General features: G+C 45.4%; 1 protein-coding gene across 5 annotated transcripts in view; it reads left to right on the forward strand.

Moving 5' to 3' along the window:
* Positions 1-22,252, forward strand: part of dclk2a (doublecortin-like kinase 2a) — a 622,375-nt gene that overhangs the window by 325,723 nt on the left and 274,400 nt on the right. For all 5 annotated transcript variants that reach the window (XM_086011612.1, XM_086011622.1, XM_086011598.1 and 2 more), the window contains exon 3: positions 4,767-4,869. In XM_086011612.1, the coding sequence (XP_085867738.1) occupies positions 4,767-4,869 (103 nt within the window). The remainder of the gene's footprint in view (positions 1-4,766; positions 4,870-22,252) is intronic.

Below are 22,252 nucleotides of genomic sequence, written 5' to 3' on the forward strand. Positions count from 1 at the left end.
GTGCATCACTGGCAAGGCCAGCATTTATTGCCCATCCCTAATTGCCCTTGAGAAGGTGGTGGTGAGCCGCCTTCTTGAACCGCTGCAGTCCATGTGGTGAAGGTACTCCCACAGTGCTGTTAGGGAGGGACTTCCAGGATTTTGACCCAGCGACGATGAAGGAACAGCGATATATTTCCATGTCAGGATGGTGTGTGACTTGGACGGGAACTTGGAGGTATTAGTGTTCCCATGCGGCTGCTGCCCTTGTCCTTCTCGGTGGGAGAGGTTCTGGGCTTGGGAGGCGCTATTGAAGAAGCCTTGGCGAGTTGCTGCAGTGCATCTTGTAGATGGTACACACTGCAGACACGATGCGCCGGTGGTAGAAGGAGTGAATGTTTATGGTGTGGATGGGGTGCCAATCAAACGGGCTGCTTTGTCCTGGATGGTGTCTAGCTTTTTGAGTGTTGTTGGAGCTGCACTCATCCAGGCAAGTGAAGAGTATTCCATCACACTCCTGACTTGTGCCTTGTAGATGGTGGAAAGGCTTTGGGGAGTCAGGAGGTGAGTTACTCGCCACAGAATACCCAGCCTCTGACCTGCTCTTGTAGTCACAGTATTTATATGGCTGGTCCAGTTAAGTTTGATGGTGGGGAATTCGACGATGGTAATACTATTGAATGTCAAGGGGAGGTGGTTAGACACTCACTTGTTGGAGATAGTCATTGCCTGGCACTTGTGTGGCGCGAATGTTACTTGCCAAGCCTGAATGTTGTCCAGGTCTGGCTGCATGCGGGCATAGACTGCTTCGTTATCTGAGGAGTAGCGAATGGAACTGAACACTGTGCAATCATTAGCGAACATCCCCATTTCTGACCTTATGATGGACGGAAGGTCATTGATGAAGCAGCTGAAGGTGGTTGGGCCTAGGACAGTCCCCTGAGGAACTCCTGCAGCAATATCCTGGGACTGAGATGATTGGCCTCCAACAACCACACCATCTTTCTTCATGCTAAGTATGATTTCAGCCAGTGGAAAGTTTTCCCCCTGATTCCCATTAACTTCAATTTTACTGGGGCTCCTTGATGTCAAGGGCAGTCACGCTCACCTCACCTCTGGAATTCAGCTTCCACTCTGCTGAGCTGATTCTTGGGCTGTCAATTCCACTTGCAACTGATTCTGCTCACTTGTGCTCTGTGCAGACCCCTCCAACTCACTATTCCTTCACTCCAGCTGCAGATTTGTGTGCCAGTACTTGGAAGGGTGTGAGCAAGTGAGGATGCATATTTGGGAGGGTTCTTCCCCTCTGGCTTTTCAGTTGCAGGGACCAACTTGTCTGAAAGACTTTAAAAAAAGGCAGAGGGACAAGGGTTAGCAAGCGTATGCAGTATCAGATGAGTAGCAGCCCAATGCAGCACCAGTCTGCCATGGTGTGTGTGTGTGTGTATGTGTGAGCAATAGAGTTAAGTAGAAGAGAGGGAAGGTAAAAATCCCAAATTCCCTGCTGTGTCCGGCCTCCCGCCTCGCTATCTCCAATGCTGCGTGCCATGCCCTCTCTCTGCCAATGATGTTGATGGCCATGTCCTGCATTGGTGTCAAAATTTGCAATTTAGCAGACCCTTTCCTGTTCTTGAAGTCTCCCTTCATATGTGTGCCAACTTCTCCTACAAGAAAAGTGGGAGTGGGTTAATGTGTGCGCTGTTGCAGTGCTTTGAAAATGTGTGAACCAGCTTAACATATTGGCCCAGAAATTCGGGTCGGGGGCTTCCCGCGGGTGTAAGCCCCCGATCTGCACTTACCTTGCGCGCCGGCCGTTGAGCTGTGGGGCCCTGTGGAATTGCAATCCTGGGCCTCCTCCAACTGCCGGTGTGCAGTGCTTGCGTATCCCAGGGGCGCAGTTAGTTCGCTGCGTCCCCTGGGATCACATGGGCCATGGAGAGCCAATGGTAGCAGGGAATGCTTCATTCATAAGTTTGACAGGAAGGGCTGTCAAACTTATAAATACTATAAGCCCCAAAATATCACTAAATCTTCAAATACATTTTTTTTAAATCACATTTTTTAAATAAACTATAAATTACATGAAATATTTTAAACAATAATTTAAATTTTTGAAAAAATTAATTTTATTTTCTAACAGGGCTAAAAATAAACTTACCTTTCTTTAAAGTATTTAAAAATAATAAACCCGTGGAAAAAATGTTTTAATTTTAATTAATTCACCACTTACCTTGTAAAAAGCAGGCCTTGCGACTGCTTTTTATATGTGTAACTTCTGGAGACTTACCCTCCCAGGAAAACCTGCAAAAAAAACGTAAGTTCGATGCGCACGCGCAGCCTCTCCTGTGCACGCATTCGACCCCCGAACCCCATCGTTCAGGGGAATGGAAGTGCTGGTTTCCCGCGCATGCGCAGTGCATGCCTGAAACCGTCACTTCCATTGGGCTTACGGGTGAGTACCCCGTGCGTACTCATCCGTGGTGACCCGAATTTCTGGGCCATTATGCATGCTGAGAGGAAGAAGAAACAAGTATGGGAAAGAGGGGGAGGGAGAACCCCTGCAGAAATTCTACCCCTAAATTTCTTCCCGTGCCTTTGCCAGGTCCTAGGAACGATGCTGCTGGCACTGACCTGCTCAGTCACCTCCCTCCACTGCTGCCAGCTAATTTCCCAGGGAATCAGTCTCCTGTCTTAAGGAAAATAGATGTTCTTCCCATTCCTCACTTGCACCACAAGCAAACTTAATGAATTGCTGACTATGTTTATTATGTGATTAATATGCTGATTTTGGGTTGATAGCTATTTACAGCACTGACTGATTTTTTTAAAATTGCTGAGAGGACTGTATGAATTTAAGGAATGCCTTTTTGAAAGTGCATTACATTGCAGACAGTAATTAGTAAAGAATGTAATAATTGGCTGGTTTTATTTATTACTTTCACCCACTGTCACTATTCCAGATGAACTGCTGCTGGCTTCTCTCGGGTAACCACTGCTCAACTCCAAATACACTTTATCCACTCCTAACTTGAACATTCATGGTGGCCAGATGAAACTGTTCTGCAGGTCACACGTTTGATACCACTGCAAGCGGTTTGTTCACTCCTAGATTTATTGAACTCCAAGGTAGCACTCACAAGACTACCTGGGTTCAAATTCCATCAAAGAGAAATTTTAACTATATAAACTGTTGTGTTTTTGGTCAGCCAGGTGTCTGACATTTGTGGTAACCCTTCACCGTGAATGTGTCTCCAAACCGAATCACTGTGAAATCTAGCTAGTAGTGTTTCGTTTTGCCTCATTAGGAAAGCATATTCTGTCTGTAGGGATTAACCCCAATTACCCAAGACCAAAAGAATTAGGCAAGTTTGGCAAAAGCCAAGGTTTATTGACTACCTAGTGTCTGTAGAGGTCTTTTGGAGTTTAAACCTCACACAATAAAGAGCACTGGTATGCTTCTGCTGCTTCTCCAGCCTGACCACCTTTAGACATTGGCTTTCAAGGTTATCTAGAGTTGAGTATGAAGAATTACTTCCACCAGTAGCAGGTCTATCCTTCCAAGTCCCATCAATGAATCAGGTTGGTCAGGCTCAGGTTTAAGATTACCAAGTCTGCCAGAGAAGATTAATCGGATTCCAATCTCCCTTTACCATATTGGAGACAACTGAGCCGTCAACAAGATTCTGCTTTTTCCTCTCGGGAAGGTAGACACTGGTCATTAGACAACTGGCAAGTGTGGTTTTGAGCCCTTGATAGGAGGATAATAGATACTGAGTCTTCTCCTGAGTGGTGTAATGAGCAGCAAAACTGATCATAAAATGTGAGTGCGTTGCCATGATCCGGTGGTGACAGAATTGACAAACATCATAATCCATTAAATAGTAATCTCACCAGTTAGGGATGAATGGCTTTAGGAGCAACTGCCTGCCTCTCTGCAACAAGTTCATCCAGAACTGTTTCCAGCATCTTCATCCTTACAAAGTCTTGTTTACCCATTACTCCAGTCCTCGCCAACTCCACTCCCCATCTTCCAACAAATTGATTTCAAGATGCTTGCCCTCATGTACAATTCCCTCCATGGCCTCTCTCCACCCTACTTCTGTCAGCTCCTCCAACCCTATGACCCAGCTCATTCCCTCTGCCCCCCTGAATTTGGACTACAGTGCATCCCGTTCCCTTTGCCCCACCATTGGTACCAAAGCCTTCCGCCATCATGATTCTGCCGTCTGAAATTCTCTTCCACCTTGCTGTATCTCTCCACCTTCAAATGCCTTTTCAAACCCTACTTATGCAACCATGCCTTTGATTACTCTTCCTAGCCTTCTCCCTTTTTCCTGCTGAGTCTCCTGCCTGCCACTTTGGGAGGTATCTTGGGAGATTTTGCTACATTTAAGGTGCCATGTGGGTGCAAGTTGTTGTCATTGACCATAATTCAAAGCAACAGAATATGTGATTGTAACAACAACAACAAATAAGCTTCAGATGGGAGAATGTTGTCACCATGGCCTCCTTTGCTGCTCCCAGTACTGATTGGTCATGAGTTGAGGTGAACAGAGCCTTTTGTCCTTGGCATTGCAATTGTCATCCTGCCTGTGAACTATCCAAACTCACAACTGAAGCAGTCAAATCAGAGTGTTGGGCAACCCTGACTCTTAAAATTAACACTGTCATATTATGTATATTAAAGCACTGTTATTATTGATAATAGAGTACCAGAGTACACCTTTATTTTGTGATTTATGCACTTTGTCCAACAGATGTTTACTATCTAACATTTTCTCTTTCAGATCATTTGCCTGCAGGATTTTTTTGGGGACGATGATGTCTTTGTCGCATGTGGTCCAGAAAAGTATCGCTACGCCCAAGATGACTTTTTGCTGGACAGTAGTGGTAAGATTCTGTGGCTCATTCTGTATATGATTCAGACTGAATCTCCCTCTCTCCTACAAAGGAGAGTTAAAAAGACAAGGAGATTTTCAATTTGGCTGCATCGGAGGAGTCATTAATTGCCTTTTTAACAGCAATGAAATTGTTTGCTTTATTTGAAGTTCTGCTAAGCTGTGTGAATTTTTCCATAAAAAATTGCTACTTGAATTCTAACCGGATTGCCTTTATTAACCCAAATGCCTTCAAAATTGATCAGTTACAACGCATTCAAATAATCCCCTTTACATCTCCTCAGATAGGCTCAATTTTCATTTGTTTGAATAGTTTATTTAGATTAGAAATGCAGAGCACATAGCATTTATCTGAAATTGTTTGAAGTCTAAGAAGGTCCCACATTGAAAGCCGGTCCGTGCTGATGTCTGAGTTGGCAGCAGGGCTGCTCCCACTATGCTGCTAGAGAGGGGTAAAGCGGCCAGGGTTCCTTGTCTTGACCTTTATCCAGTGCCCATGATGGAAGTCTATTATTTGTCATGTTAGGTAAGTATAGGCCTGGCTGTGATGCCTAAGGAGTTGAATATCCTTTCAGCAATATTATCATGGCTCATAAATGGATAGTGGCTACTTATGTGAGGTACCAGAGGAAGATTGGCACCCATGGAACTTTACCCAAGCAAGGAGATGACTCCTTCAGGCGAGGCAAAGAGGAGAAGAGAAACTTGACCAGGAAAAGAAGAGTTTTTATTTAAACAGCAAGAGTAACCAGCTACTGTATTTTTTTTAAAAACTGTTCAATCATGGTCCAAATATTGATTAATGGACAGCTTGTTATTGTCAGAGTTAAACAGACTGCACATCGATTGGTCTTAACTCATTTAAAACAAGTGGTTTCACAGTATTAAAATAATGCCACAGATAATCTAAGCCTGATTGTAACTCGTGGCAGGAGTATGACAGTCAGTAGCCGAGGCAGGAGGGCAATCCCCATAAATTCGTATTAGGGAGGCCCGGGCCATTTTACTCCCAGGCCTCATTATCATCCCGCTGGACGGACTCCCGCCTGAACCCATTGGGAACGGCGAGGAGGCCAGCAGGCACGAGCAGCATTTTGGGCATCAGGAGGCCGCTGCTAGGGACTCGTGGGAATGGTCTCAGGCATAAGGTAAGTTGGGAGCGGGGAGGTCCAGAGGTGAACGCGATCGGGAGAAGGGGAGGGAAGCCCTGGGCAGGGGAGGCCCAAGGTTTCTTTGTGGGCCCTTGAGGAACATTCCTGCTTCTCCTGGCCCTCAAGGAAACCTTAAAAAAAAGTAAAACATTCAACTTACCTGGGCCTCTTCTGACCACAATCAGCTTTCACTGGTGGTTCCGGCACTATGGACTCCACTGCATTTAAATCGGCAGTTAAAATTGCGACAGAGTCCGAATTACATCATTGGACCCCGGGATTTAAATATTGATGAGGCACCTTTGGCAGACGTTTTCCTCATGATCAGAATCGGTGGAGTTAAAATGGGGACAGATGGGAACATGTCAGGAACGCAGCGAAATTGCCAGCTGAGCAAGGTTAAAATTGGGACTCTAGTCTTTACATTTGTAATCAATTCAAAGTTGCTGTGCTCTGAGGTTCCTTAAATCTGTTTTATTGTAACCGCCTTTGTTTTATATGGTCTCTCCAAAAAGCTGCACACTTTAACAAGCTGTTTAGTAACTATTTCATTTGAAAATTAATGTCTGGATTTTTAAAAGGAACTGAATATTACATGTAAACAAAGCAAAAGGTTTGACTGCTGACTGCTCAGATTAACAGTGTTCTGCGTTTCTTGTCAAAAAAAGGACACTATTTGTCTATATGTTCCATACATTTCAAATTTGAGTGTTGAAAGGGTCACATTAGATGGCTCACTAGTCTTCTGATGGGAAGAAAAAAATCAGATTATGCAGCTCATACCCACATTGAGATTCAAATTCTCTGAATCATTCTGCCTAAATTGCTTGACTAGTTGTATAATGGCAAATTGTAAAGAGCACTCGGGAAGACAGGGAGCCCGAAGACAAATTCATTCTGATGTCAGGTGCACAGTAATAGGATTTAATAATCATTTCTACCTATATTGATCTAATGTCACCTATCAGATTTTCTCTACATATTTATTAAATCCTGTAGATGTCATTGATGATCCTTGTACCAAGGTGTCAGCTGTGGCTCAGTTGGTAGCACCCTCGCCTCTGTCAGAAGGTTGTGGGTTCAAGTCCCACTCCAGAGACTTGAACACAAAATCTGGAATAAGACATTAAACCGAGGCCCCGTCTGTCCCCTCAGGTGGATATAAAAGATCCCATGGCATTATTCCGAAGAAGAGTAGTTGTGTTCTCCCCAGTGTCCTGGCCAATATTTATCCCTCAACCAACATCACTAAAACAGATTATCTGGTCATTATCACATTGCTGTTTGTGGGAGCTTGCTGTGCGCAAACTGTGCATTTCCTACATTACAACAGCGACTTCATTAGCTGTAAAAGCTGAAGGCACCATATAAATGCAAATCTTTCTTTAACAGACTCACAGGCCACGATTTTGCCGGTGCTCAGATTTGGAGGCAGGTCAAGAGTTAAATCCAAAATGATTTATGGTGGGTTGCGAACCCGCCTCCATGCGACTTTCCAAAGTGTCGGGTCTGTGACTCCTGATCAGACCCGACACCAAGCGGTGGGAGAGGCAGTTAAGGTATTTAACAGCTTGTTAATTACCTGTTTAACGCTATTTTGAGAGGGCTTTTCAATTTTGCAACATTTTCAGCGTGTTCCACGGCGTTCCAGGAACACGCCTGCTGATTGTGTCGGGTGATCCAACAAGCTGAATAGTTCACAGCCGCAAGTGCAGCATTAAAGCTAACCTGCCACAACAGTTCAATTTCAAAAGATAGAACTTTCTGATTTCAGGATTTGGAAGACATTTTTCAGGTGTATTGAGGTTGTAAGTGTGTGTTGTGAGATCTATATGCACTGTGACCTCCTTGGAATAACCTCTCTCCACTTTGACTGAGCGCTTATAACATTTCATCCTCAAGTGACATTTTCACCAGCAGAATGGGAACCATTTATACTCACTCATCATGGTCCTCAGCTTTGGAGGATGAGCAGCCGCGGCAGCAGCAGAACCAGGCACACCAGCAGCACCGACAACAACAGCACCAACCTTCTCAGCCACCTGATGCTGCACAGGGCAGAGGGCATCAGCGCAGGGCTGCACCGCGCCGCAGGAGATACCCCCAACACAGGGTTTACAGGCCAAGGATGAGCTTCCTCAACATGACTGAGCAGCAGTGCCAATGGAGGCTGAGACTTTCACGAGAGGTAGTCGCAGACATCTGTACAATGCTGCACCGAGACCTGCAGCCCAGAGGAGTGGGTGGACACTCCTTACCAGTGGCTATCAAAGTCACCACCGCCCTCTACTTCTTTGCTTCAGGGTCCTTCCAGGATCAGCAGCAGACATCAGCGGCATCTCCCAGTCAGCTGCACGCAGATGCATCACGCAGGTTACCGATGCCCTGTTTGGCAAGTCGGCCAATTACATCCACTTCTCAATGGATGAAGCAAGTATTACCATGTGGGCGGTTGGCTTTGCAAATATGGCAGGCTTCCCACAGGTGCAGGGCATCATTGACTGCACACATGTGGCCATCAGGGCACCCCATCATAACCCAGCTGTATTTGTGAACTACAAGGGCTTCCACTCCCTTAACATCCAGCTGGTGTGTAACCACAGGAAGAACATTATGCATGTTTGCGCAAAGTTCCCTGGCAGTTTCCATGACTCGTTCATCCTGCAGCAGTCTACTGTGCCTCAGCTCTTCAATCTGCCAACCCAACTTTCCAGATGGCTACTTGGAGACAAGGGCTATCCCCTGAAGACGTGGCTAATGGCACCGATGAGGAGGCCATCAAACGAAGCTGAGGAGCGTTACAATGAGAGCCACATTTCCACCAGAAGCATCATAGAGCAAACCATTGGATTGCTCAAAATACAATTCAGGTGCCTGGACAGATCTGGTGGAGCCCTACAGTATGCACCAGCCAGGTGTCCAGCATCATTGTGGTCTGCTGTGCCCTGCACAACATCGTACTGCAGCGTGGCTTACTGCTGCCTGAGGAACAAGTTGCACAGCACACAACCTCCTCCTCAGGATGAAGAGCTGAATGATGCTGCAGATGAGGAACACCTGGCGAAGGCGACTGACCCAGTGCTACCAGCACGCGACTCCATTGCTGGCCATGAGGCAAGGGATGGACTAATCCATGCCAGATTCGCATAACTTCACGCTGTACATACATGTGGCTGGCACATGCACATGAGGGTTGGCAGGACCTCCATTCCACACAATACAGCATCTGAACAATGAACTGTGCATTCCTATCACTCTCCCCACCATCACTGCAGATGAAAAGCACCCTCACCCCTCACTGTGCCACTTCCAATTCTGAGCACATATAGGGCAACGCATTGAATCACTGACATCGCATTACTTTAATATACCAGAAATAAACATCACAAACGTAAATTGGTATGATATGAAATCACCCAAGTGACTTCCCTTGTGACTATTTGTGTTTTAGCTTTCTCTTATGCGTGCTTTTACGTGGTGCTTCCCCTGTGGCTTCAGCAGATGTGGAGGCACCTTGCTCACTTCCCTGCTGTGTCTGCTTAGACGCCTTTGGTGGGCGTCCTCTGGGTTTAGAAGCCTGGGAGGCCTCCGCAAAAGTCTACTCCTCCTGCGGCTGTGCAGGGGCAGAGACGGCCATTTCAGTTGGGTGAGGAATCTGGGGCTCTGACCGAGGGCTTCGCAGTGGCATGGGAGTGTGAACGCTTGGAGAGGAGCCCTCACTTCCTTGTTGTCGACCACCAACATCCCTTTCGTGGGTCAGCCGCACTTCACTGCTAGCTAGTAGCTGGAGAGCACCTTGCTGCCCATCAGTGGGGCCATGAGGACCCATTACTTGCTGACATTCCTCATAACAAGGACGTCCATGAACCTTTGGTTTCTCTCCTCAATAGATGCCCATCTATTCTCCATAGATGACCATCTATTTAGAAGTGTTACCATGTTCTCCTGAGTCTGGCGATTTATGTCCTCCATGGAGGTTCCCACCCTTTCCATGGCAGTACCTACATTCGCCAATGCGTGCACCATGGCATTGCTCAAGTTTCACATGGATTCCTCCATTCTCTGCACACTTGCTGTTACCATGGTTGCAAACCCAGTCAGAGCCACCTGCACTTTTTCCTTAAGCTCCAGCACCGCTCTCTTTCTGGATGGCCCCAGAGGCACAGCGTCTACATGCAGCTGAGCAGAGCTAGGAGCGCCCTGCGGCCCCCGACGAGGACTCTCCACTGCTGTCCCTGTCTCCACCATCTGCTCATGCTCACTTGTGAGCTGTGATACACCAGGTGACAACACTACTGTATCTCGCGAATGACCCACCGAGGAGTGCGTCTCTGCACTGGTGCTGGGTGTGCTCATTTCTGCTGACGCTGCTCCCTCAGAGGCTGCAGGTTCCTCTGAGGAGTCCTCCGACTCTTCCTCATGTACAGTAGGGAGGGGGGCTCGTGATGGTCCTGTGGGGGAGTAAAGGCATGAGTTAGATATGTGATATTTAGGTAGCAGAAACATCCCATTGTGCAGATGATCAGAACTCAATTTCTATGAACATCAGGTGCCATATCAGTCACTCATGAAAGCAGAATGATAGGGTTGCAAATCAATTCTGTCACCAGCTTGCTGTACTGTGCCCGTCTCCCTGTCCCCCATTTCCAGCTCCTCTGCACCTCATCTCCAGAGCTGCCTCCTCAGCGTTCGTTCGATGCCTCCTCCTGTCCTCCCTCTCTCCCTCTTATTGTGGGCTCTCTTTTCCTGCAATGAGGGACACAAGTGGCGTTTCAGCGAGATTGATGGAGTCAGTGTAAAGAATGGATAACATAGACGTTTAGAAGGAGACAAAGATGGAGTGAGGTGCCAATACCAAGGTCCCTCCCTGTGCGTTGTTAGGTGTTGTCATTGCATAACAGTGAGATTGAGTGTGAGGGGTGCATAGTTGGATGGTGAAGTGATTCTGTACATAGAGCGAGAGGGATGGGTGAGGGTGCAAGGGATATTAGGGTAAGTTGGGATGTGCAGGAGTCGTTTGCCAATGCAGAGTGATGGGGATGAGAAGAGATGGGAAGCAGATTGAAGGTAAGTGTGATGTTATAATCACTTTTGCTGAGCGTAGCAAATCATTGAGCCTTTTTCTACACTGAACCCAGGTGCGCGCACACACCGGCCTTGCACTGACCTCCTCAGCAATTTGCAGCCAGGCTGCCTTTGTGTGCTGAGGAGGCTTCCTCCATCCATCGGAAGGGAAGAGGACCTCCTTTCGTCCTCTTACTCCCTCCACAAGAGCATGGAGGGAGTCATCATCAAAATGGGGAGCAGCCTTGGACTGTTGAGCTGCCATGCCTGCAGCAACCAGCATTCGGAAGCAGAAGAAAGCAAATAAAAATCAAAGGGGACATGGCCCCCTTAAATATTCAGGTTCCTAGCACATCATTAAGCGCGATCAGCCGACCCGCACCCACCAATTGGGCCGGCTAGCGTGCACGTCGGCCGTAATTAGGTCAATCTAGGGAAAATCCTTAATGGCTGCAACCGGGAGCGGGATCGGAACCCACAGAACAATGAACTCGCCACCATCCTGCCTCCGGGTGGAAAATCCAGCCCACAGAGTGGCAACATTAGAGTAAGTCACCATTATAATAAAACAGTAACTCTTCTTTTGATTTTAAAAGCAACTCACTGAATTTTTTGTCTAAAAATGGAGTCTTCCTAAGAATAAATTTGCGAGGAAATTTTTCCACTCCAGTAGGATTTGATCTTAAGAGAAATGTTGATAGAAATTCCAGTGTGCAGGAATGGTACCACCAGCATTTTCCGTTGTGATCTTGCTGGATTCACATTTGAATTTGCTCCTTTAGAGTTCCTGCCTTTTGGGAATATGCAAGAACACAATTATGTTCGTTGAATACAGTTAAATGAGAGCATTAATATTTTGTCCTCTATTTTCTGAGTTTTGGGTGTAGGTCTCACCCAGCATTAAGTTTTCCTATTCAAGGTAGACATTTAAAGGCAAGCTGGATTCCTGCAAGTGGGTTAGGAATTCTTAAAGGATCACAACTTTTTCTCGTGATGGCAATTTTACATGAAATTTATTGTTTGTTTTCCCCTACCACAGATTTTAATGCTTGAAAGTAGAACAAAGAACTTCCAGTTAAACTGCAATGAGACAAATGACCAAATGAAAAGGATATAGAGACACTGGAAAAGGTGCAAAAAAGATTTACAAGGATGATACCAGAACTGCGAAGTTATACGAACATACGAACTAGGAGCAGGAGTAGGTCATTCTGCCCCTCGAGCCTGCTCTGCCATTCATTAAGATCATGGCTGATCTGATTACTCCACATTCCCGCCTACCCCCGATAACTTTTCACCCCCTTGCTTACCAAGAATCTATCTACCTATGCCTTAAAAATATTCAAAGACTCTGCTTCCACTGCTCTCTGAGGAAGAGAGTTCCAAAGACTCACGACCCTCTGTGAGAAAAAATTTCTCCTCATCTCTGTCTTAAATGGGCGACCCCTTATTTTTAAACAGTGACCCCTAGTTCTAGATTCTCCCACAAGAGGAAACATCCTCTCCACATCCACCCGGTCCAGACCCCTCAGGATCTTATATGTTTCAATCAAGTCCTCTTAATCTTACACTTTTATTCTCCAGCGGATAGAAGCCTAGCCTGTCCAACCTTTCCTCATAAGACAACCCGCCCATTCCAGGTATTAGTCTAGTAAACCTTCTCTGAACTGCTTCCAACGCATTTACATCCTTCCTTAAATAAGGAGACCAATACTGTACACAGTACTCCAGATGTGGTCTCACCAATGCCCTGTATAACTGAAGCATAACCTCCCTACTTTTGTATTCAATTCCCCTCACAATAAACAATAACATTCTATTAGCTTTCCTAATTACTTGCTGTATCTGCATACTAACCTTTTGCGATTCATGCATTAGGACACCCGGATCCCTCTGCATCTCAGAGCTCTGCAATCTCTCACCATTTAGATAATATGCTTCTTTTTTATTCTTCTTGCCAAAATGGACAATTTCACATTTTCCCACATTATACTCCATTTGCCAGATCTTTGCCCACTCACTTAACCTATCTGTATCCCTTTGTAGCCTCCTTATGTCCTCTTCACAATTTACTTTCCTACCTATCTTTGTGTCATCAGCAAATTTAGCAACCATACCTTCGGTCCCTTCATCCAAGTCATTTATATAAATTGTACAAAGTTGAGGCCCCAGCACTGATCCCTGTGGCACACCACTCGTTACATCTTGCCAATCAGCAAATGACCCATTTATGCCTACTCTCTGTTTCCTGTTAGCTAGCCAATCTTCTAGCCATGCCAATATGTTACCCCCTACACCATGAGCTTTTATTTTCCGCAATAACCTTTGATGTGGCACCTTAACAAATGCCTTCTGGAAATCTAAGTACAGTACATCCCCTTTATCCACAGCACATGTTACTTCCTCAAAGAACTCCAATAAATTGGTTAAACATGATTTCCCTTTCACAAAACCATATTGACTCTGCCTGATTACCTTGAACTTTTCTAAGTGCCCTGCTATAACATCTTTAATAATAGCTTTTAACATCTTCCCTATGACAGATGTTAAGCTAACTGGCTTGTGGTTTCCTGCTTTCTTTCTCCCTCCCTTTTTGAATAAAGGAGTTACATTTGCTATTTTCCGAATCTAGGGAAATTTGGAAAATTAAAACCAACGCATCAACTATCTCACTAGCCACTTCTTTTAAGACCCTAGGATGAAGTCCATCAGGACCCGGGGACTTGTCAGCCTGCAGCTCCAACAATTTGCTCCGTACCACTTCCCTGGTGATTGTAATTTTCTTGAGTTCCTCCCTCCCTTCCATTTCCTGATTTACAGCTATTTCTGGGATGTTACTTGTATCCTCTATAGTGAAGACTGATGCAAAATACCTGTTCAATTCAACTGCCATCTCCTTAGTTTCCATTATTAATTCCCCAGACTCACTTTTTATAGGACCAATGCTCACTTTGTTAACTCTTTTCTTTTTTAAATATCTATAGAAACTCTTACGATTTGTTTTTATATTTCTAGCTGGCTTTCTCTCATACTCTAATTTTTCTCTCCTTATTAATCTTTTAGTCATTCTTTGCTGTTTTTTATATTCTGTCCAATCTTCTGACCTGCCACCCAGCCTTGCACAATTATATGCTTTTTCTTTACGTTTGATACTATCTTTAACTTTTTTAGTTAACCACGGATGGTGCGTCCTCCCCTTGGAATTTTTCTTTCTTGTTGGAATGTATATATTCTGTGTATTTTGAAATATCCCCTTAAATGTCTGCCACTGCAACTCTATTGACCTCTCCCTTAACCTAATTTGCCAGTTCACTTTAGCTAGCTGTGCTTTCATGCCCTCATAATTGCCCTTATTTAAATTTACAATACTAGCCTTGGACCCACTCTTCTCTCCCTCAAACTGAATATAAAATTCAATCATGTTATGGTCGCTGCTACCTAGGGGCGCCTTCACCATGAGAACATAAGAACATAAGAAATAGGAGCAGGAGTAGGCCATTTGGCCCTTCGAGCCTGCTCCGCCATTCAATGAGATCATGGCTGATTTTCTGCCTCAGCGCCATTCACCGGCCCTATCGCCATATCCCTTGATGCCCTTACTAGTCAGAAATCTATTGACTTCTGTTTTGAATATACCCAATGACTGAGCCTCCACAGCCCTCTGGGGTAGAGAATTCCAAAGATTCACCACCCTCTGTGTGAAGAAATTTCTTCTCATCTCAGTCCTGAATGGCCTATCCACTATCTTGAGGCTGTGGACCCTGGTTCTAGACTCCCCAGCTAAGGGAAACATTCTCCCAGCATCCATCCTATCAAGCCCTGTAATAATTTTATATGCTTCAATGAGATCCCCTCTCATTCTTCTGAATTCAAGGGAATACAGGCCTAGTTTACTCAATCTCTTCTCATACGACAGTCCCGCCATCCCAGGAATCAATCTCGTGAACCTTTGTTGCACTCCCTCTATGGCAAGTACTCCAGGTGTGGTCTCACCAAGGCCCTATATAATTGGAGTAAAACTTCTTTACTCCTGTACTCAAATCCTCTTGTAATGAAGGCCAGCATACCATTTCCCTTCCTAATGGCTTGCTGCACCTGCACATTCACTTTCAGTGACTCATGTACAAGGACACCCAGGTCCCTCTGAGCATCTGCATTCCCCAATCTTTCACCATTTAGGAAATACTCTGTGACGTAAGAAAACTACTAGGCACTTGGTCTAAGTGTTAAACAAAGCTTTAATCAACTGTTTTACAACATGGAGGTCTAGTTGTGTCCTTCACTAGTTCCTATTAAGAATGTCCTGCGCAAGCTGGGCCCGTGCCCGAGTATTTATACTCTCCCTGGACAGCGCCACCCGTAGGCCGCTCAGTATTATTTCATAAGTCTTTCTTTCATAAATGACTGATTCATGTCACTCTGCCTTTCTGTTTTTTCTGCCAAAGTGGATAACTTCACATTTATCCACATTATATTCCATCTGCCATGTTCTCGCCCACTCACTGAGCCTGTCGAGATCCCCTTGAAGCCTCTTCACATCCTCTTCACAACTGACACTGCCACCTAGCTTTGTATCATCAGCAAATTTGGAAATGTTACATTTAGTCCCCTCATCCAAATCATTGATATAGATTGTGAATAGCTGGGGCCCAAGCACCGATCCTTGCGGTACCCCACTAGTCACAGCCTGCCATTCTGAAAAAGACCCGTTATTTCCCTACTCTTTGTTTTCTGTCTGTTAACCAATTCTCAATCCATGCTATTATATTTCCCCCAATTCCATGTGCCCTAATTTTGTTCACCAACCTCTTGTGTGGGACATTATCGAAGGCCTTCTGAAAATCCAGATACACCACATCTACCGGTTCCCCTTTGTCTACTCCACTAGTTACATCCTCAAAGAACTCCAATAGGTTTGTCAAACAGGATTTCCCTTTCATAGATCCATGTTGACTCTGCCCAATCTTACTATTAGTTTCTAAGTGCCCAGTTATTGCATCATTTATAATAGATTCCAGCATTTTCCCAACTACTGATGTGAGGCTAACAGGTCTGTAGTTCCCCATTTTCTCTCTCCCTCCTTTCTTAAATAGCAGGGTTACATTTGCTATCCTTCAATCTGCAGGAACCGTTCCAGAATTTATAGAATTTTGGAAGATGACAACCAATGCGTCCACTATTCCAATGGCCACCTCTTTCAAAACCCTAGGATGTAGGTCATCCGGTCCTTAGGATTTGTCGACTTTTAGTCCCATTAATTTTGCTAATACTGTTTTTTTGCTAATAATAATTTCTTTAAGATCCTCATTCTCATCACACCCTTGGTTTTCTCTTATTTCTGGGAGGTTTTTTGTGTCTTCCTCCATGAAGACAGAAACAAAGTATTTATTTAATTTCTCTGCCATTTCCTCATCCCCCATTATAAATTCTCCCATCTCTGACTGTAAAGGACCTACATTTACCTTCACCAGTCTTTTCCTTTTCACATACCTATAGAAGCTTTTACAATCTGTTTTTATGTTTTTCGCTAGTTTGTGCTCATATTCCATATTCCCTTTCTTTATCAATTTCTTGTCCCCCTTTGCTGATTTCTAAAAAGATCCCAATCCTCAGGCTGACCGCTTTTTCTGGCAACTTTATAAGCTTCCTCCTTTGACTTAATACTAGCTTTAATTTCTTTTGTTAGCCATGGCTGGATCACTTTTCCTTTTGGGTTTTTATGCCCTAGAGGAATATATGTTTGTTGCAAATTATGCATTATTTCCTTGAATGTTAGCCATTGTATGTCCACCTTCATACCTTTTAGTGTAGTCTCCCAATCTACCATGGCCAACTTGTCCCTTATACCCTTGTAGTTTCCTCTGTTTAGATTGAAGACCTTAGTTTCAGATTGGACTACATCACTCTCAAACTTATTGTAAAATTCAATCATATTATGGTCACTTGTCCCTAAAGGCCCCTTTACCACAAGATTATTGATTAGCCCTTTCTCATTACACAGTACCAGATCCAGAATAGCCTGTTCCCTGGTTGGTTCCTCCACATCCTGATCCAAGAAACCATCTCGCATGCATTCTAAGAATTCGTCCTCCACACCATTAGTGGTAATTTGATTTGCCTAGTCAATATGTAGATTAAAGTCCCCCATGATTACCGTATTGCCCTTGTTACATGCACTTCTAATCTCTTGATCGATACTGTGCCCTACATTACCATTACTGTTTGGTGGCCTATACACAACTTCCACCAATGTTTTCCACCCTTTGCTGTTTCTTAGCTCCACCCAAACTGATTACAATTCTACATCACGATCTGCCAAGCCAAGATCTTTTATCTCTACCGTACCTATCTTATCCCTTATTAACAGCACCACACCACCTCCTTTTCCTTTTTGTCTGTCCTTCCTAAATGTTGAGTACCCTGGGACATTCAGTTCCCAGCTTTGGTTACCCTGCAACCATGTCTCTGTAATGGCAATTACATCATACCCATTTACTTCTATTAGTGCCATTAATTCATCCACCTTGTTGCGAATGCTACGTGCATTTAGATAAAGTGCCTTCAACTTTGCCTGTTTAATATTTTTCTGCACTTTGACCCTCTTTACTGTTGGCCTTTGTTTCTGCTCCCTACTAGTTTTGCTGACTACTTTTCTAACTTGCACTTCCCACTTTGTTTCTCTCCATTCTGGGCCCACACTTAGATTCCCAGCCCCCTGACAAACTAGTTTAAATCCTTCCCAACAGCACTAGCAACCCCCCCTGCGCGGATGTTGGTCCCGTTTCTGCCGAGATGTAACCCGTCCAGCTTGTGCAAGTCCCACCTTCCCCAGAATCGGCCCCAATGCCTCAGGAATTTTAATCCCTCCCTCCTACACCATCTCTCCAGCCACGCATTCATCTGGTCTATTCTCCTATCTCTGCTCTCGCTAGCACGTGGCACTGGGAGCAATCCTGCGATTACTACCTTTTGAGGTCCTGCTTTTTAATTTATTTCCTAGCTCCCTATATTCTGCTTGCAGGACCTCGTCCCTCTTTCTACCTATGTCGTTGGTACTGATATGGACCACGACCTCTGGCTGTTCACCCTCCCCCTTCAGAATGTCCTGCAGCCACTTAGTGACATCCTTGACCCTGGCACCAGGGAGGCAACATACCATCCTGGAGTCATGTCTGCGGCCACAGAAATGTCTATCTGTTCCCCTTACGATAGAATCCCCTATCACTATTGCTCTCCCACTCTTTTTCCTCCCCTCCAGTGCAGCTGAGCCACTTAGTGCCACGGACTTGGCTCTTGCTGCATTCCCCTGAGAAACCATCTCTCCCAGCAGTATCCAAAATGGAAAATCTGTTGGAGAGGGAGATAGACTCAGGGGACTCCTGCACTACCTTCCTAGTTCTTTTACTCTGTCTGGCCATTACCCATTCCCTGTCTGCCTGTGCACTCTTTACCTGCGGTGTGACCACCTCGTTAAATGTGCTATCCAAGAAGAACTCAGCCTCGCGGATGCTCCACAGTGACTCCAGCCACAGCTGCAGCTCCGAAATGCGAATTTTGAGTAGCTGCAGCTGGAGACACTTCCTGCACACATGTTCGCCCTGGACACCGAAAGTGTCCCTGACTTCCCACATAGCACAGGAGGAGCACTCCACGCTGCCGAGCTGCCCTGCCATGTCCTACCCTTAATTTACTCCCTTTACCTCCTTTAAATTAAAGAATATTAAATACACTAGGGACCTTACTTCACTTTAAACACTACTTACTCTAAACTAGAGACTTTACTTTTACTTTAACGACTGGACTGTAGAAATACTCACCAGGTCCTACTTACCAATCAGCTCCTTCCCTTGTGCCGACATCACTTTTAATCTCTGATGTCACTTTCGACTGTTGCCTGTTTTGGTCTGCTCTCACTGCATCTCCCAATAGCTCGGTCTGGGCCTCTTTGGTCCGCTCTCACTGCATCTCCCAATAGCTCGGTCTGGGCCTCGAACCTCGGGCTTTATTTCCTCGCTCCTCCTTCGCCTGTTCTCTCACTGGTCGGTCCGCTCTTGCTGCTGCTCCCAATAGCTCAGTCAAGGCCCCGAGCCTTGGGCTTTATTTCCTCGCTCCTCCTTCACCTGTTCCTTCACAGGTCGGTCCGCTCTCGCTGCTGCTCCCAATAGCTCGATCTGGGCCTCGAGCCTCGGGCTTTATTTCCTCACTCCTCCTTCACCTGTTCCCTCACAGGTCGGTCCGCTCTTGCTGCTGCTCCCAATAGCTCAATCTGGGCCTCGAGCCTCGGGCTTTATTTCCTCACTCCTCCTTCGCTTGTTCTCTCACAGGTCGGTCTGCTCTCGCTGCTGCTCCCAATAGCTCGATCTGGGCCTCGAGCCTCGGGCTTTATTTCCTTGCTCCTCCTTCGCCTGTTCCCTCACAGGTCGGTCCGCTCTCGCTGCTGCTCCTAATAGCTCGGTCTGGGCCTCGAGCCTCGGGCTTTATTTCCTCACTCCTCCTTCGCCTGTTCCCTCACAGGTCAGACCGCTCTCGCTGCTGCTCCCAATCAGTGAGGTCATTAATTAATCCTATCTCATTGTACAATACCAGGTCTAGTATAGCCTGCTCTCTGGTTGGCTCCAGAATGTGCTGTTCTAAGAAACTGTCCCAAAAACATTCTATGAACTCCTCATCTAGGCTACCTTTGCCCATCTGATTTTTCCAGCCTATATGTAGATTAAAATCCCCCATGATTATTGCGCCATACCTTTCAGGAAAGGATGGATAGGCTGGGGCTTAAGAGAAGGCTGAGGGGCGGCCTAATAGAGGTCTTTAAAATTATGAAAGGTTTTGATAGAGTGGAGACAGAGAGAATGTTTCCAGTTGTCGGGAAGAGCAAAACTAGAGGCCATCAACATAAGATAATCACCAAGAAATCCAATAGGGAATTCAGAAGAAACTTCTTTACCCAGAGAGTGGTGAGAATGTGGAACTCGCTACCACAGGGAGTGGTTGAGGTGAATAGTATAGATGCATTTTATAGCGTTAGATGAGGAAGGATGGAAGGAGGCTTGAGTTGAACATAAACGCCGGCATGGTCTGGTTGGGCTGAATGGCCTGTTTCTGTGCTGTATGTAATTTTATGTAATTCATTTTAGTGATGTTGGTTGAGGCAACAATGAACTCCCCTGTTCTTCTTCAAGTAGTGCCACGGGATCATTTATATCCACCATGAGTTTAACCTCTTATCCAATAGTTGACATCTCCGACAGTACAGCATTCCGTCACTATGGCACTGAAGTGGCAGCCTAGATTACGAGCTCCAGTCTCTGGAGTGGGGCTTGAACCCACAACCTTTGGACTCACAGGCAAGAGTGCTACCACGGAGACAAGGCTTTTACTGTATAGATGCCATTCACATCTTCATGATGTCCCAAAGTGCTTCACAATCAATGAATTACTTTTGAATCATTGTCACTGTCGCTTTGTAGGAAACTTATCAATCAACTTGTGCACAAAAAACAACTGAAATAAATGAACAGTTCACCTGTTTTTCATGGTGTTGGTTGAGTGGTGTAAGTTGGCCAGAACACCAAGAGAACTCCCTGCTCTTCTTTGAATTGTGCCGTGGGATCTTTTACACCCACCTGACACACACAGACGGGGCCTCATCTCATGTGACAGACGAATTATTCATAACTTCACGGAAAATCGGCGGAAATCCCAGAGAAATAGTGTAAATGTCCATGTACACCGTTTCTCTGGGGTTTTCACTGATCATCTGCCAAAGTTATGACAGGAGATTGAAGAACCCCCTATGGAAATTCTACCCAATGTTCTCAGGAAAGGAGGGGAAATATTGGCAAGAGATAGGAAAAACAAATGACAAACGAGGGCTAAAGTGTGTTGAGAGATTTTGTCGTATTTGACAATTAACACTAATGTGTCCCGTGGAAGACAATGATAATGGCCCAGAAATTCGGGTCGGGGGCTTCCCATGGGTACAAGCCACCAACCTGCACTTACCTTGCGCGCCGGCCGTTGAGCTGTGGGCCCGCGTGGCATCCCGATCCGGGGCCTGGTTCAGCTGCCGGCGCGCAGTGCTTGCGTATCTCAGGGGCGCAGTTAGTTCGATGCGTCCCCTGGGATCACGTGGGCCATGGGGAGCCAATCGGAGCAGGGAATGCTCCATTCATAAGTCTGACAGGAAGACCTGTCAAAACTTAGAAATACTACGGGCCCTTTCTTCTTACAAAACATCACTAAATCTTCAAATAATTTTTTTTTTAAATCACATTTTTAAAATAAACTATAAATTAAATGAAATAACTATTTTAAACAATAATTAAAATTTTTGAAAAAATTAATTTTATTTTCTAACAGGGCTAAAAGTAATCTTACCTTTCTTTAAAGTATTTAAAAATAATAAACCTGTGGAAAAAATGTTTTAATTTTAATTAATTCACCACTTACCTTGTAAAAAGCAGGCCTTACGCCTGCTTTTTACATTTCTAAATTCTGCAGGCTTACCCTCCCGGAAAAACCTGTAAAAAAAAACGAAGTTCGATGCGCGCGCGCAGCCTCCCCCACGCACGCGTTCGACCTCTGAACCTCTTCGTTCAGAGGAACGGAAGTGCCGGTTTCCCGCGCATGCGCAGTGCATGCAGGACACCAGCACTTCCATCAGGCCTACGGGTGAGTACCCCGTGCGTACTCACCCGTGGAGACCCGAATTTCTGGGCCTATGCAAACAAAATGTCATTCCTGTTCCTTTTGAAACCATTGAGTTACTGTTCTGTTGAGGATAACGACAATAATTTGCATTTATATAGCATCTTTAATATAGTAACCCATCCCAAGGTGCATCACAGGACGTTATCAGAAAAAAATAGATACCAAGCCAAAGAAGGAGACATTAGGACAGGTGACCAAACGCTTAGTCAAATAGGTAGGTTTCTCTGGGATTTTCACCAATCATCTGCCAAAGTTACGGCAGGAGATTGAAGAACCCCCCATAGAAATTCTACCCTGTGTTCTCAGGAAAGGAGGGAGGTGGAGAGGCGGAGAAGTTTGGGGAGGGAATTCCAGAGCTTAGGGCCTGGACGGCTGAAGGCATGGTCACCAATGGTGGGGCAAAGGAAGTGCGGGGTGGCAAGAGCCCAGAGTTGGAGGAACACAGAGATC

Source organism: Somniosus microcephalus, chromosome 2 (genome assembly GCF_052327205.1).
Source record: "Somniosus microcephalus isolate GS21.2 chromosome 2, FLI_Smic_1.0, whole genome shotgun sequence".
Lineage (NCBI taxonomy): Eukaryota > Metazoa > Chordata > Chondrichthyes > Squaliformes > Somniosidae > Somniosus > Somniosus microcephalus.